The 17,381-nt window shown below is 40.5% G+C and overlaps 1 protein-coding gene across 1 annotated transcript in view; it reads left to right on the top strand.

Moving 5' to 3' along the window:
* LOC137651336 (argininosuccinate lyase-like) overlaps positions 1 to 17,381 on the top strand; it is a 113,189-nt gene that overhangs the window by 42,805 nt on the left and 53,003 nt on the right. The window contains exons 6-7 of the mRNA XM_068384626.1: positions 6,443 to 6,636; positions 17,162 to 17,361. Coding sequence (XP_068240727.1) covers positions 6,443 to 6,636; positions 17,162 to 17,361 — 394 coding nt within the window. The remainder of the gene's footprint in view (positions 1 to 6,442; positions 6,637 to 17,161; positions 17,362 to 17,381) is intronic.

The raw sequence follows: 17,381 nt of genomic DNA, 5'->3' as shown, positions 1-17,381 counted from the left end.
TCTCCGATTTGAAAATAGATACTTATGGCTAGCCATATTAGCATCAAGTAAAGTGACTCACTGATGTGGGGAAACCTTCATTTTGATATTAATGGCAGACCCATTTTTGGAAAAAATTCTGTTGTAATTGATGAAAAGATCTATATATACTGTATGCATATAAGTCAGAGTATTGGTATTATTAGCATGAATCTTACCTTGTAGTCATCATGCTAATATTATCATAGTTATTGGCTTCAGTGATGATAGCATGATGGCTACAATATAAGTATTAAAATAATAAAACATATTAATAACAATCTATTGATTACTCACCATCGTCTCAATTTCTGGAAAGCTATCAGTGTTTCAAATCTTGAGATTTTCCTTTAATGTCTTGAAAGTTTTCTTTTTGTAGTCTTTACATGCTGTGAGTAATGGTCGTAGGTGATAGTATATTCACAGCGTAAAAGTTATGATCACATTCTAAATATTTCATCACTGTTTTACACTCTGTACGATAGTTAGATGATCTGTGATATTGGGATCTAATGGGTGAATGTTTTCACAAAATAAAAGACCATTTATTTTTTCACATTGTAATGAGTGACGTTAACCCTTCTCTTTCAGCATTTTTAGTGAACTTCTTCCTTTGGTGAGCTAATATACCATGCAGCTGGTGGTGGGTGAGAATAATTATCCTGTTAACTTCTGTTCCTCCAGGAATGATTTCTTGCTTGTGGTTTGATCTTGGCCAGGTTTTTTTAAACAAGCATGTCAGATGTACATTGAATACTTTTAGAAATACTTTTATTAATTATTGATCGCTTTTATTTTTCTGTAGTTTTTGTGTTTTCTTAGATAAAGGGCTACAGTGTTATGGTATTTTAGTACAGTAGACTACACTTTTTCTTTTGTTTGGTAGATGTGCATGTGTTCTGTTAATGTCTGCCTTTAGGTTAGAGCAGAAACTGGGGCTTTACATCTAATTCCTTTATCTGCCTCACTTTACATAGAAATTATGATTCTAATGAGATAGGGAGATTTTGAATGTAATATTGAAACATTCACTATGTGCTTTTATCAGTTTAGTATCAATCATTTATTACTATGAACCTCCCATGAGGTTCATATTGATTCTCTATGTTTCTCTTTGGAAGCTCAGATTTATCAACATTTACCTGTCAAATTTTTTTTTTTTAATTTTCCAATTTTCTTTTCCTTCTAACCAGCTCATGCCTTTAGTAAAGTAATGCGATAAATGGTAAGAAGCGAGTCTATAGTGTGTCGGTTTCTCTTTGTCTTCTCAATATTTGTGTAGCAACAGCCTGGCATACTAGCCCTTCTCCAGATTGTTTAAATTTTAGTTAATTTGGATATTTAAATATGTCTTCCTTTGAATTTATTACCAGCAATCTCGTTGTTTGTTCTAGGGAATTGTTTCGTGTTATCATGATCCACTTTCTCTGTGTCCCATGTCAAGGACAATATTGCGATTTAAGTAACTGGTGTGAGGAGTACGAAGGCCTCTCAGTTCATTTTGTGGAAAAGTATGTTTCTATGGTAGCTCTCCAAGTGGAAAGTTCCAATCTTGTTGATTATAACAGGAACCCACATGATTGAGCAACTTATCTAATAAGTAAGTTTTGTTTTGAAGTTTCTCCATCATCCTCTCATACAAGGAGGAAGGTGGCAAAATTTATGCAATCCATTTTCATAATGATCTTGCATTCAGGCAACATATCCTCCACACGAATATACGGTTTTCCTTCTCCATTTACCAGTCCTTGGTAGTGACCTAGCCTAACACCTGCCTCATCTTAGTGGCCAGGTCATTAGGAGGTTGATAGCAGTCATCACATTTGCTGCTGTACAGGACTAAACTGCTTTAGCATTTCTATGGATAGTAAAACATTTAAGAATGGGATTTGTATTCATGTAGGAACAAATCACAAATATTGAAAGTAATTTGCAACAAGTTATTCCTAGTACCCAAAGCTTTAAAGTGTTGGAGACCAGTTCTAGATGTGTTGGCCCTCAACAAATTTACAGTTCTCACAAAGTTTCCAATGGAAACACCCTTGACAGATCTATGGCACTTCGCCAATTTGGGGGGGTAGCCGGCATGAAAAGAAATAACAAAAGGGGACTTGTTTTACTTTTTGCTCCTCCCAGCCTGACGAGGGATTCAGCCCAGTTTGGTTGGTACTGCAAGCGTGCCGCAGCTAACTCTCCCCCGTTATCCACTACAAATGAAGCTTCATATGCAGAATCTACTTCAACAGATAGTCATTTTCCATTCTTTCTACAGTCAAACCACCTCAACATATTCATATCCATGCTCACTGCTAATTCATTTCTTATATCCATTCTCACCCTTACTACTTCGTTCCTAACCCTATCTAATCAAGATACTCTAGTCATACTTCTCAGACACTTTATCTCGAACACCATTTTCTGTCTCTGCGTCATTTCCATTCCCCACAACTCTGATCAATACATCACAGTTGGTACAATCACTTTCTCATACAAAACTCTCTACATTCATTCCTAACCCTCTATTCCTTACCACTCCCTTCACTGCCCCCAAAACTTTACACCCTTCATTCACACTCAGACAGTTACAGGAGCAATAAAAAAAAAAAAAAAAAGTGGGAGGTTATCAACCGATCTATCAGTTGCTTATTTTCACATTCCTATTCACCTCAATTCAAGGAAAGACCTATGTTTTGTACACATGTCAAGGGTTTACCAATTCAAGTGCCTATGTTTCGGTCCCAGGATGGCCCCACAAGTATTCCTGGTGATTGTGGTTAAGTATTCGGTGATGAAAACTTCTTTTATACCTAAACAATAGGCTAATTTTAAGCGATTGTTGGAAAGAATTCAAATTCAGAACGTGTCATTGCTTAGGTTACTAGATCGATTGCGAATCCTGGTCAATTTGAAGGAGTATTTTCTGGTTCTGATTCATATGATTCTTTATATGGGAATGATAATAGTGACAGTTCCATTTTGGATGAGAAAAGGATTCAGTCATTTCCTTTTTATTGAAAAAGTTCAGGATGTTGGAGCCCATGACAACCTATGTTAATGCAGATTTGTATAAGTCTCCAAAGGACCATGACTTTTCTTTAGATAAATTTGTTCTGATGGGACATCTAAAGAATAGGGTTTCCAATTTCATATCGATCTACATTGGAAAAGAATAAAGTTCTATTATAGTAATTAAAAACCAACTCCACCTGCTGAGTTGGTAGAAAGATTGCAAACAGTTATCAAGGAATTTCTTTGGAAATTAAGATGTCAGATCTTTCCCTGTTCTTAAATGCTTCACAGCACCAGACCTTTCTTTGTTTGGAAATGCTTCACAGGAAGAATGCAGTGACCCTAGATCATTTGCATCTAACAGGAAAATGGATTTCTCGAGAGTCATCTGTTCATATCAGTTTCTGAGAGCTACTAGCAATATTCAAGACGTATGGGCCAAGAGCCACTTGTGTTAGGAAAGACAGTATTGATATACATCCAAAACCAAGCGGGTACAAAGTCACAATCCTTGTACCGGATAGCGGAGGTGCTGTTAACTTGGATAGATTTGAGATTGATAAGTCGTCTTCCACAGATTACCCCAGGGAAATTGAATGTCTATCAGATCCGTCAAGCAGGTGGGGTCGGCGGAATGTAGACAAGTTAGCGAAATCACTGAACAAAAAGATATAGGCATTTGGTTCACCTGTTTTGGATCCCTGAACATGGAAGATAGATACCTTGTTACAAGACTAGTCAAATTTGAACCTTTATGCATTTCCATCATTTGCTATGATTCGACAGATGATCATCAAGTTCAGGATTTCTACAAAAGGGAGGGATTCACAGATCTATGGGTCCCGTTGTCGTAGATTCCGAGTTTTTCACAACCAATCTGCTCAGACAACCAATTTCAAAGGTGATTTTCCCAAACTCATCCATGCTACATGTAACTGCATGCAGACCTTCCACCATATCCTCTGAAGCAAAATATTTTTGCAGTCCTATAGATTGTCTATGATGGGTTGTAAAAAGAATTCTACCAATACTCCTCATCCAAAGCAATAGAATGTCTATTTTGATTGGTGGAAATCTTGGAAGGTATCATTGACTAGAACTAGGTTAGATAACTTTGTTAAGTATTTAATGTATATTCCATATGAAAATAAACTTGCTATTGTAGTTGTTTATGTATATAGATTCATGAATACTGTAATTCGGTACTCAATCATCTGAGATTAATTTCTGTCAGTTTCAGGAATTATAGCAGATGTATTTAGGGCTTTTAGTATTGAAAGACCTCCAACAGGCAGGTCTGTTTTATGAAATTTAGATCTTGTTTTACAGTATTAAAAGGTTCAAAATTTAAACTGTTAGAAAAGCTTTTGCTTTTTTACCTCACGGCTAAAACGCTTTTTCTTTTGGCACTGGCTCCTGCTAAAGCCATAAGTGAAATGCAAGCACTATTTACTGAGGTTGAATTTGGGGAGCATAAGATGATTTTATCTCTCCTACATTCTTTCAGAGGAAAGAATGACTGTAAGGCTAGAGGTTTGCCACAAATTTTTCACGTCCCATGTTTAGAAATGAATGAGAGTATTACAAAAGAAGATAGATTCATTTGGCATTAAGAGCTGTTCAGTGTTATTCAGGCAAAAGTAGGAATAGTCGTTAGTCCCAAATGGGAAGGCTTTTTGCATGGGGGAGAGAATGGGGAATTTTTATTTTGGAGTAGACATCGACACAGCTTCAAGTAGAAGCAATATGAATATCAGTACAGTAGTTTCGTAAGAATAATGATTGTGTACGTAAACACCTAATATTCAACTTCAGATTCTGGTTACTCTAACTCTAAAACCAGCATTTGACGAAGGATATGTTACTTTGTTTGAACACACAAAGGAAATAAATGGTTTAAAATTTTCTGGAAATGCCTGAAGTGACTAATAGAGAGTAAACATTGCCAGTTCAAGTGATATCAGAAACTGATTAGAGTAGGTAGGGCCAAGATTTCCCTTGGGTTCCAATTGGTCACTAGATTTTGCCTTGGTGTGCGTGAGGCGTGGCCTATTGAAGGGGAATTTTTCTTTTCGGGTATTGTTGCTTTTGAGTCTGCTTAGAAGACAAAGCAATGTGAACATTAAGGATGGTTCATAGAAATAAAGTGAGAGAGAGATAGTTGATTCACATCTTTTCTCTTTATAGAGAGAGCAATTTTGGTTGGTCTTTATTATAGATATATTTTGACACGATCTGCATGGTTTGATATAACAACAATAATGAAGTTTTTTATGATAATACAGATGATATGGATAAGTAAATTAAAGATGAAATATTAGAAAGTTTATTTTTCGCAGGTTTTTTTTTTTTTTTTTTAACTAGTAAAATTGTTCTGATTCTAATGATTTTATTAGGTCTTGTATAATATTGTAGGATGACTTGAGAAAAAGTTATTCAGAATTAGAGATTCATTTGTTTAGTCCTATTTTTTTATATTTTCCCTTGATTGTTTAGCAAGTACATTGTAGGTTTTCCTTATATTATTAAAATCACAAAGAAAGATCTACCATTGAGTGACTTGTAGTTGCAAATTATTGTTTCGTCAGATGATGAGACAGGAAATGATCAAGGACTGATACAAGCATCAGCAGTGTCAAAGTAAAAGTTGCAGTCCTTCTTGTTCATTGCACTCGTATTTCATAGTTTTACTCAATTAAAAGGCGTCATATCAAGAAAAAGGTAAAGTTAGATAGGCAGAATGAAAATTAAGAAAATTAAATTTATCATTGTAGTTTTATTGATACCCTACCATCAGCTTTGTCCATACTGTATACGGTACCTTGCAATTGCTCAGGGGTAGATCTTTCAATAGCCAATAGCTCTAGGAAGCCTTGTGAAAACATCTGTTTATGAAAAAATAGCTTTATTTTTTCTGTCTTATATTGACGACATATGCTGTACAATATTCTCACCACTATCCTTGGTAGAGTTACCTTTTTTCTGCTTATCAAGGCTTCACAGACATTATAAGTTGAATCGGTGGTGTAAGTTTTGTGCAAGAAATGTTTGTTATGGTAAAAATTTTTAAAGTCTCTACTATTGAGCAAGAGAAAGAGTCAGGCCTGATGTGATCACTCGTAGCCTATTCCTTCTCACATTTTGCTCAGTAGCTGTGGCTGTTTGAGTATTCTGCCGATACATCATTGTAAGTCGGGGCATGCAACATGAGAAATGGGGAAACCATAGTAATGACATTTTATCTTATCAAAACAGGTTGCATGAGATTTTGTCTTGTTTGATTGTAAATAGCATGTGGCACTATATTTAATGAATTGTTATTTGCAGTAATTAAGTAAACCTGCTTTTATTTAATTCAGTAATTAGTTGATTCAACTTTTGTATTGGTACTCATTCAAGTTTGTTTTACCTTCAGCCACGTGTGGCCAGCTGTGCATGACTTGGAACGACTTACAGGCATGTACCGAAGGGTTAATGTTTGTCCCTTAGGGTCTGGAGCAATTGCTGGTAATCCATTCAATATTGACAGACAAAGTCTTGCTGAAGATCTTGGGTTTGATGAGGCTACTGAGAATAGCATGCAGGCTGTGAGTGATAGAGACTTTGTGGGTATGTTTATTAAACTTTTTTTTTTATTTAAGCTTCTACTGTAAGTTTATTTTAACCCTTTTACCCCCAAAGGACGTACTGGTACGTTTCACAAAAGCCATCCCTTTACCCCCATGGACGTACCGGTACGTCCTTACAAAAAAATGCTATAAATTTTTTTTTTTTCATATTTTTGATAATTTTTTTAGAAAATTCAGGCATTTTCCAAGAGAATGAGACCAACCTGACCTCTCTATGAAAAAAAATTAAGGCTATTAGAGCAATTTAAAAAAAATATACTGCAAAATGTACTGGGAAAAAAATAACCCCCCTGGGGGTTAAGGGTTGGAAATTTCCAAATAGCCTGGGGGTAAAAGGGTTAAGTTGATGTTGGTGTTTTGTAGGTATTAAATTATTAGTATTTGTATTGAAATTTGATAACTGCATGTGCACGGAAATTAATACTTCAGACAGTGCTGTGGGTCTAAGAGAGCAACTAACTTATGTGCAATGAATAATTTTTGAATTTTAAAAGCCTGAAGAGATTTTATTTACTAAAGTTTTTTTATTTTCTTGTGTATTATTTTTGAAATGGATGGTACATAAAATGTATGAACAAGAATACTCAGAAAGGAGAATTTAGGAAAGGCATAATCCAAGGTTATGATATTCACAAACATCTTGTCCCGTTATGGGTAGGATTATGTTATTTTCCCATCCTCAAGATTATCTCAAGTCTAGACAGTCCACTTGTACAATAGTTCCATTATGTGCTTCTAAATAGGGTACTATTTTTCAATATTAAACTTACCCGATGATCATATAGCTGTCAGCTCTGCTGCCCGACAGAAAAACCTACGGGCGGAATACGCCAGCGATCGCTATACAGGTGGGGGTGTACATCAACAGCGCCATCTGTCGAGTAGGTACTCAAGTACTCTATGTCAACACAGAACCAATTTTCTCTCTGTCGTGCCACCGGCAAGACCTACTGAATACGTTCTTGTTTTCTGGATTGAATTTCACGTTATTTGGTGAAGTATTCATCTCTAGTTATTAGCTATCGCTGTGCAGAAGTTATCTTCAATACTTCCTTGCATTCTTTTTTGGATTTGGATTTTTTGTTGACGACTTGGATAGATTTTGAATTCCCCCCTTTGACTAATTCAAGATGTCTGACCCTTCTCAAGTCCCCAAGTACAGGAAATGTAGCGCTAGGGACTGTTCAAGGCGTCTTCCGAAGGCCTCTATCGATCCGCACACCGTTTGTTCCAATTGTAGGGATAAAGCCTGTCAATTGGAAGATCGATGTGAGGATTGCGATGGGCTTTCGGAATTCGGGTTTCAAGAATACCTGAAATATGCACGTAGGCTAGAGAAGGATAGGCTCAGGAGGAGTTCGTCTCGCTCTATTGATTTTTCCTCTCCCCATGCCCCTCAACCTATTCCTTCCCCTGTAGTGGTTGCACCCAACCCCCCTGCTAGCTCTCATCAACCTTCAATGGCGGATATGATGCGTGCCATTCAGGCTCTAGGTGAGAGAGTCGAGTCATTGGCTAATGACCGCAATCAACTCATGGCTGATGTCAGAGAGTTGAAAGGTAAAAGTGCAGTGGGAAGTGAAGTGAGTGTCAGTGCAGTGAAAAGTGTCAGTGTTACACACGAGGGTGCGTCTGTTCGTGCCTGTCGTCCTCCCAGTCCGGGACCTCTTGCAAGCTCCCAAGCCCAGGGGAGAAGCAATGTCGTACGACCAAAGGGTTCGACAGGCTTTAATCAGCGTACAGACGTACCCTCCGTGGTTTCGGACGTATCTTACCGAGATCGTCCCACCCACAAGAAGACGAGTGAGCCCATTTTGTCCTCGTCTGCGGAAGAGGTTTCTAGACAGAAACGATGGACCAAGGTCTCACGTAGCCTACAACCTGCCACGGTTGTGCGCCCAGCTCACGCTGAGGCTGCCTGCTCCCACACTCCGGCTGCGGAGAAGGTTGACGCTGCACCCGTTAACCTACAACCTGCCACGGTTGTGCACCCAGCAGACGCTGAGGCTGCCTGCTCCCACACTCCGGCTGTGAGAGCTCCTCCACCCATGCGCAGTCGACCCTGCCAGACGCATGCTGACTCCCACAGACGCACGGAGCACTCCGTTGCCGTGCGTGAGCTACCACAACAACAGGAGGGTGGAGTTAGGCTGCCGTGTTTTGACGCGGTGCGTCAGCCTCCGCAACTCACGGTGGTCTCCGCTATCCTTCCACAGTCGGGTGTAGACTCTTTGCGCACCCACTCAGCTTTGGTTGTTGCCAGTTCTCAGACTGACCAACAGTGGCATGATGTTGGGTCCAGTGCAGCCACGCATGCACCCGTGCTGCCGGACTCAGCCGTCCAGCCCACTCCGTTGCCTCTTCCTCCTCAACATTCAGACGATGGTATCTCTGATGATGACGAAGCTGCACATCTTGACGACCAACACTCCGACATCGAAGAACCCAAGACCACGCCTCCCTCCTTAGACTTTAGGAAAGTGCTTGCGCTCTTTAAGGATTTGTATCCAGACCAGTTTGTGTCTGCAGCACCACGCTCACCTCCCTCTGAGTTCGCTTTAGGCATGCAGTCAGCAGCTCCAGCCTTTACGAAGCTCGTACTCGCTCGCTCGTCCAAGAGAGCTTTAAGGGTACTGGGAGAGTGGTTGCAGTCTAAGAAGCAGTTGGGAAAGACTTCCTTCATGTTTCCCCCGGTCAAGCTTGCTTCCAGATCTAGCGTCTGGTATGCCACGGGAGAAGTTCTCGGCTTGGGAGTTCCTGCCTCTGCCCAGGGCGACTTCTCAAGTCTAGTAGACTCTCCCCGCAGGCTGGCTATGAGACGCTCCAAGATTTGCTGGACCCCTTCGGACATGGACCATCTCTTGAAGGGAGTTTTCCGCGCTTTCGAGGTCTTGAACTTCCTGGACTGGTGTTTGGGAGCATTGAGCAGGAAGACCTCCCCTTCGGATAAGGAAACTTCCATGCTCATCATGTCCTGCATGGACAAAGCCATTCGGGATGGGTCTAGTGAGCTTGCGGCTTCTTTCGTGTCTGGGGTACTCAAGAAGCGAGATCACCTTTGCTCCTTCTTATCAGCTGGAGTCACCCCATGTCAAAAGTCGGAGCTGATGTTCGCTCCACTCTCTAAGTGTCTCTTCCCTGAAGAGTTGATCAAGGAGATTGCTGCCTCCTTGATCCAGAAAGACACCCATGACCTGGTGGCATCATCCGCACGCAAAGTCACACCTTTGCCCTCCGTACCTAGACCTAGGATGGACACGCCAGCTTCAAGGTTCATCCCGCCCTTTCGTGGCAGAGCCTCCAGCAGAGAAGTCAACGTGGTAGCAAAAAGAAGGGTTCCAAGTCCTCTAGAGGCAGAGTCTGACTGCCATCCTCTTCAGACAGCAGTGGGAGCCAGGCTCAAGAACTACTGGCAGGCCTGGGAGAACAGGGGCGCAGACGTACAGTCTGTGAAGTTACTCAGAAAGGGGTACAAGATTCCATTCTTACGCAAGCCCCCTCTAGCAACGACTCCCATCAACCTCTCTCCCAGGTACAGAGAGGAGGAAAAGAGGCTAGCTTTACAGCAAGAGGTGTCTCTCTTACTACAAAAGGGAGCGGTAGTCATAGTCCGGGACCATCAATCCCCGGGCTTCTACAACCGCCTCTTCTTAGTGCCGAAGAAGACAGGAGGGTGGAGACCGGTGCTAGACGTCAGTTCTCTGAATGTCTTTGTCACAAAGCAGACGTTCACCATGGAGACGACAAAGTCGGTTCTAGCATCGGTCAGGAAGGAAGACTGGATGGTCTCGTTAGACCTAAAGGACGCGTACTTTCACGTCCCCATCCACCCAGATTCCCAACCTTTTCTAAGGTTCGTTTTCGGGAAGGTCGTCTACCAGTTCCAAGCCCTGTGCTTTGGCCTAAGCACGGCACCTCTAGTTTTTACCAAACTGATGAGGAATATTGCCAAATTCCTACACTTAGCAAACATCAGAGCCTCCCTCTTTTTGGACGACTGGCTTTTAAGAGCTGCGTCAAGTCGTCGCTGTCTGGAGAATCTACAGTGGACTCTAGATCTGACCAAGGAATTGGGTCTCCTGGTCAATATAGAAAAGTCCCAACTCGTCCCATCCCAAACTATAGTTTACCTAGGCATGGAGATTCAGAGTCAAGCTTTTCGGGCTTTTCCGTCGGCCCCCAGAATCAATCAAGCCCAAGAATGCATCCAGTCCATGCTGAAGAAGGACCGGTGTTCTGTCAGACAGTGGATGAGTCTGATAGGGACGCTTTCATCACTGGACCAGTTCATCGCGTTAGGGAGACTTCACCTTCGCCCCCTTCAATTTCACTTAACTGCTCACTGGAGAAAGGACAAGACGCTAGAAGCGGTCTCAGTTCCTGTTTCCGAGAAGATGAAGTCGTCACTGACTTGGTGGAAGAACAACATTCTCCTCAGGGAAGGTCTGCCACTGGCTGTTCAGACCCCCGACCACCTTCTCTTCTCGGACGCATCGGACACGGGCTGGGGTGCGACGTTGGACGGTCGGGAATGCTCGGGCAAGTGGAATGCGGTTCAAAGCGAGTTACACATCAACTGCAAGGAGCTACTGGCAGTTCATCTGGCCTTGAGAAGCTTCAAGTCCCTCCTTCTAGGCAAGGTGGTGGAGGTGAACTCCGACAACACCACAGCACTGGCGTACATCTCCAAGCAAGGAGGGACTCATTCGATGAAGTTGTACGAGATTGCAAGGGACCTCCTCACCTGGTCAAGAGATCGAAACATATCCCTTGTAACGAGGTTCATTCAAGGCGACATGAATGTCATGGCAGACTGCCTCAGCCGGAAGGGTCAAATCATCCCAACAGAGTGGACCCTTCACAAGAATGTATGCAACAAACTATGGGCATTGTGGGGCCAACCCACCACAGATCTGTTTGCAACCTCGATGACCAAGAGGCTCCCAAATTATTGCTCACCGATTCCGGACCCAGCAGCTGTTCACATAGATGCCTTTCTTCTGGATTGGTCCCATCTAGACCTTTATGCGTTCCCCCCGTTCAAAATTGTCAACAGAGTACTGCAGAAGTTCGCCTCTCACGAAGGGACAAGGTTGACGTTGGTTGCTCCCCTCTGGCCCGCGAGAGAATGGTTCACCGAGGTACTGCAATGGCTAGTAGACGTTCCCAGAACACTTCCTCTAAGAGTGGACCTTCTGCGTCAGCCGCATGTAAAGAAGGTACACCCAAGCCTCCACGCTCTTCGTCTGACTGCCTTCAGACTATCGAAAGACTCTCGAGAGCTAGAGGCTTTTCGAAGGAGGCAGCCAGAGCGATTGCTAGAGCTAGGAGGACATCCACTCTCAAAGTCTGCCAGTCGAAGTGGGAAGTCTTCCGAAGTTGGTGCAAGTCCAAATCAGTATCCTCAACCAGTACCTCTGTAACTCAGATAGCTGACTTCCTGTTATACCTAAGGAAGGAAAGATCCCTTTCAGCTCCCACGATCAAGGGTTACAGAAGCATGTTGGCAGCAGTCTTCCGTCACAGAGGCTTAGATCTGTCCAACAACAAGGATCTACAAGACCTCCTTAAGTCTTTTGAGACCACGAAGGAGCGTCGGTTGGCCACACCAGGTTGGAACTTAGACGTGGTACTAAGATTCCTTATGTCAGCAAGGTTCGAGCCACTTCAATCAGCCTCTTTTAAAGATCTCACTTTGAAAACTCTTTTTCTCGTCTGCTTAGCAACAGCTAAAAGAGTCAGTGAGATACACGCCTTCAGCAGGAACATTGGATTTACATCTGAAACGGCTACATGTTCCTTACAGCTTGGTTTTTTAGCCAAAAACGAACTTCCTTCTCGTCCTTGGCCGAAATCGTTCGAAATTCCAAGCCTTGCTAGTTTGGTTGGAAATGAACAAGAAAGAGTACTGTGCCCAGTAAGAGCTCTTAAGTACTATTTGAAACGGACTAAGCCATTACGTGGACAATCAGAAGCTTTATGGTGTGCCATTAAGAAACCTTCTTTACCAATGTCGAAGAATGCAGTTTCTTATTATATCAGACTTTTAATTCGAGAAGCTCATTCCCATCTGAATGAGGAGGACCATGCTTTGCTGAAGGTAAGGACACATGAAGTTAGAGCTGTCGCAACTTCAGTGGCCTTCAAACAAAACAGATCTCTGCAGAGTGTAATGGATGCAACCTATTGGAGAAGCAAGTCAGTGTTCGCATCATTTTACCTTAAAGATGTCCAGTCTCTTTACGAGAACTGCTACACCCTGGGACCATTCGTAGCAGCGAGTGCAGTAGTGGGTGAGGGCTCAGCCACTACATTCCCATAATCCCATAACCTTTTTTAATCTTTCTCTTGAAATGCTTTTTATTGTTGTTTTTTGGGTTGTCCGGAAGGCTAAGAAGCCTTTCGCATCCTGGTTGATTTGGCGGGTGGTCAAATTCTTTCTTGAGAAGCGCCTAGATTAGAGGTTGTGATGAGGTCCTTTAGTATGGGTTGCAGCCCTTCATACTTCAGCTCCTAGGAGTCGCTCAGCATCCTGTGAGGATCGCGAGGCTCAGTAAGGAAGACGTACTTAAAAAGGCAGAGTAATTGTTCAAGTCGACTTCCTTACCAGGTACTTATTAATTTTATGTTTGTTATTTTGAATAACTGCTAAAATGAAATACGGAATACTTAGCTCTTAAGGTTAACATATATGCTGGTCTCTACCCACCCCCCTGGGAGTGAATCAGCTATATGATCATCGGGTAAGTTTAATATTGAAAAATGTTATTTTCATTAGTAAAATAAATTTTTGAATATACTTACCCGATGATCATAAATTAAAGGACCCACCCTTCCTCCCCAATAGAGACCCAGTGGACCGAGGAGAAAATTGGTTCTGTGTTGACATAGAGTACTTGAGTACCTACTCGACAGATGGTGCTGTTGATGTACACCCCCACCTGTATAGCGATCGCTGGCGTATTCCACCCGTAGGTTTTTCTGTCGGGCAGCAGAGCTGACAGCTATATGATCATCGGGTAAGTATATTCAAAAATTTATTTTACTAATGAAAATAACATTTTTTTACATGGCATAAGCACCACCTATAAACAGTACTCATGGTAATGTAGTGTCCTTTCAACACCAAGCTTAATTGGTTTCTATGTTTTTCCTTTGGCTTCTTCTCACCCTTCATCTCCCCCAGTTTATTCCATTTTCAGTTTACATTTAAGAATAATTCCCCCAGGGGAGCCTTATGAGTATTCAGTCGGAGCATTCTAAGGATTCAGTCATGTTACTTTGTAGTTTTCTGTAACATATTCTTTGTCAATAATATTCAGCTCTTATTTTTAAATAAAAAGTATGACTGAAACCACCCTATGATAAAATTATTACATGGTATGTTAAGATTGAGAACCAGAACTATGATTACTCCCTCAGACAAACCTCTTTCCATGAGTCCCTGATGCCTTTAAAAGTCCTTCAAATGAATAAAGGTGCTAAATGTTTGTCCAAAGAAAGTTTCCCCACTGATGTTATTGTCTCCTATAATTCCCATGCTCTAGGCCTGATTTTTCTAGGCACTTTTCCCTTTTTTTTTACTTGCTGCAACTGTTGAGTAAACTTTGACTTTTTTCCTTTCTATAGTCCTAACATATATTGATTTAATTTTTATATTTCTTGTTTGCCATTGAATGAGTAATGCTAACAAGGTTTCTATATCATTCCACTGTTGCCATCTTCTGCTGTTCGATTCTGTGCTGATGGTATCATGATAGTCAGTATGATCATCTGCAACATCTTTTCTATTATAATCTATGAAATCTCCTGCTTAAGTCTGCTAGATGATTCCATTAATATTTTCATTGGAGTTGTCTTGTTCCTTTATCAGTAACCTCCATTATTCACACCTTTGTAATGGACTGTTATCTGAATCACTGTGTATGCACACTACTTCCATGAAAAGACTTGACTTTTTAAGGTGGGTGGAAGATTGTTACAAATGTGGTTAATGATAATTTTTTTATTTGTATTTAGTCTCTTATAGTCTTGTTCTGTCATTTTTAAAGATATAATCTCTTGTGGGTTTGTGCATCTCAGGACCATCTGGCTCATTGTGATCAAGTGAATCATGATGGTTATGTCAAATGTGTATAGAATGACTGGTATTTTACCCGAGCAAGGCTACTCCAACATAGCTGATATTTTATTTATATCTAAATATCTTGTAAATTAGGCTATGCAAGGAACTATCCTGACCTAGAGTGGTGAAATTAATTGGGATCATACTTCATCTGAATTTCTTTCAACCTAAAACCACCACAGCTTCTACATGGAAGCTTAATATCCAACAAAGAACTACGTACCTGGTCCAGTCCCCTGGTAGCTTAGATTAGCTATCTGCAGGACAGAATTTTAAAGTTTACCTCTCTTGCAGGTAATTTTGAATTTAAATGCCATTGATTTTATTCTGACAAAGTGGAATAAAACCACTGCTATGGTTTAATTTGGTTTCTCAGGTTGTGTGAACCCTGTGTGTTTGGCTTGGTTGAAAGAGGATCGTGGAACTTTTATTGCTATACTATCATTGATATGCCAGTTACTCTTACATCTCTATTATCATCTGTGTTTTGGAAGTAAAGTAATTTAAAGCATAAGTTAGAAACCAACGCAGCACAGCTGAATAAATACTGCAAAGAACTTTTAGCACTGTCAGCAGTATTCCACTGCAATGCATAATGTAAGCAGTAACCCCCTTTGAGGTTTGTGATGCCTGTTCTCGAGTTTTATTTTCTTACTGACAAAAGCTCAGTTAATTTGGTACAATATTTCGGGCATCACTAGACAAGCCCCTATTTTCACATTTTATCTGGTAAATGCCCATCCTGGGATAATTGTTGTTATTATTATTAGGATTTAGTTCAAGTAGACCTCTTGTTAAAATACTGAACTTTTATTGGAGTGGTCAAAACTGGTTTACTTACTCAGCTTTTTTATGAATGGCCAAAATTGGCTTACTAACTCAACTTTCTTATGAATGGCCAAAGCTGGTTTACAAGGGCCTAATGAGGTCAGGAAAGTTATATGGCCTATCATTTCCTGAACTTTAATGTACAGAAACCCTGTTGGTCATTTAAACTTGCCTTCTATGATGAACGCTGTGGAATAACATAGTTATGTAAAGCTGTAGAATTAATGCATTTCAATTAGATTGAGTCTTGCTTCTGCTAAATTGACAAGGCAAAGCAAATCTAGATTGAAAAATTATACGAGTAGTAAATGGAAAACATGTACATTTAATGATATGAATATCATTGAAGCATTGAATTGAAGATTTGGCGCAATCATATGACCAATATATCAACTATTACAAAAGTATTTTTCTGCGAAATCTCTCGGCCTAAATAAGAAATATATGTAAAACCAGGTTTCCCTTTTTCAGTAGTTGAGAGATATAATGAAAATGATTCTCAAGAAAGAACACTTAGTACTAAAAAAAAAATATTAACATTCATGAAAAAGATTAAAGGAATGAGAGAGCTTGGAAGGATAGGTGGAGAGATTCTCTAGTTGGAAAGGTCTTTTCTGGCAACAAACTGTCAACTATGTTCTCTAGGGCCTGTCACGGCCCTCCCCATTGATGAAGGGATTATCTAAATGGAAGACAGCCTGTGAATAGTGATTTTCGCATGCCTTTGTTAAATACACGACACCTACAAGGTGTTCGCGCGAGGGTTGTAACCTCTGCATTCCATGCTTTTATCTTTCTCTAGTATATTTGGAAGATTTATATTAGGAAAGGTAGAAAGAAGGACCTTTCACTGGGCATCACAGGCCTCTTCCCAGAAATAGATTTTTCCTTCGTCAAAATCCCTTTTCACATGTTTTAGCAGCCTCATGGCATTTGGTTAGACATTTGAAAGTAGGGTACTTTTTAGTAGCGTTCTGTACTTAATTACACTAATTAGGATCATAATCCTGTCATATGTAAAGGGTAAATTGAGAAAATAAGTTTTTGCAACATAAAACTGATTTTTTCATATATCCCATCAGTCATACATTCATTAACAAACATTGAGGCCACAGATGATGGCTCTTTATGAGTCTTGGAAAAATAAGTTGTGTGTTGCATTAGGGATTAGTTGCTGAGAATTGTTTTTTTCATGCAAGTGCTGCCTTGGTTTGCTGTAAACACTTATGGTTGATTTCATTAATTACCATTTTAGTGCATAAGTTTAATAGGTGATTGACTACTTCTTGTGTACTTTATAGTACTGTATATCCACATGCACAACTTATTCTTTACATGAAGTTTTTTTTTTTTTTTTTTTTTTTTTGACTGAATATCAAATTAATCCAAATATCATTTCACTTTGAAAGTAAAAGAAAAGAAGTTGAAAACTATCAGGGCTAAGTATGGATTTTTATGAACGAATAATTTTAGAGCACTGAAATATCGATGAGGCGACTAGTTGTGATTTCATGTTGTTATTGAAAGTGATTTGATCCAAATTTTTCTCCAGTGGAATATCTCTTCTGGGCAAGTTTGCTGAGCTCGCATCTGAGTCGTCTAGCAGAGGATCTCATTCTCTTCTCAACGAGCGAATTTGGGTTCGTTAAGCTGCACGACGCGTACGCAACTGGCAGTTCCCTTATGCCGCAGAAGAAGAATCCAGATAGCTTGGAACTGGTGAGAGGAAAAGCTGGAACACTGACTGGAAATGTAAGTTGTTTATGCTAATT

Source organism: Palaemon carinicauda, chromosome 12 (genome assembly GCF_036898095.1).
Source record: "Palaemon carinicauda isolate YSFRI2023 chromosome 12, ASM3689809v2, whole genome shotgun sequence".
Classification (NCBI taxonomy): domain Eukaryota; kingdom Metazoa; phylum Arthropoda; class Malacostraca; order Decapoda; family Palaemonidae; genus Palaemon; species Palaemon carinicauda.
The sequence above is the reverse complement of the archived record's forward strand: the minus strand, read 5'-3'. Positions and strand labels throughout refer to the sequence as shown.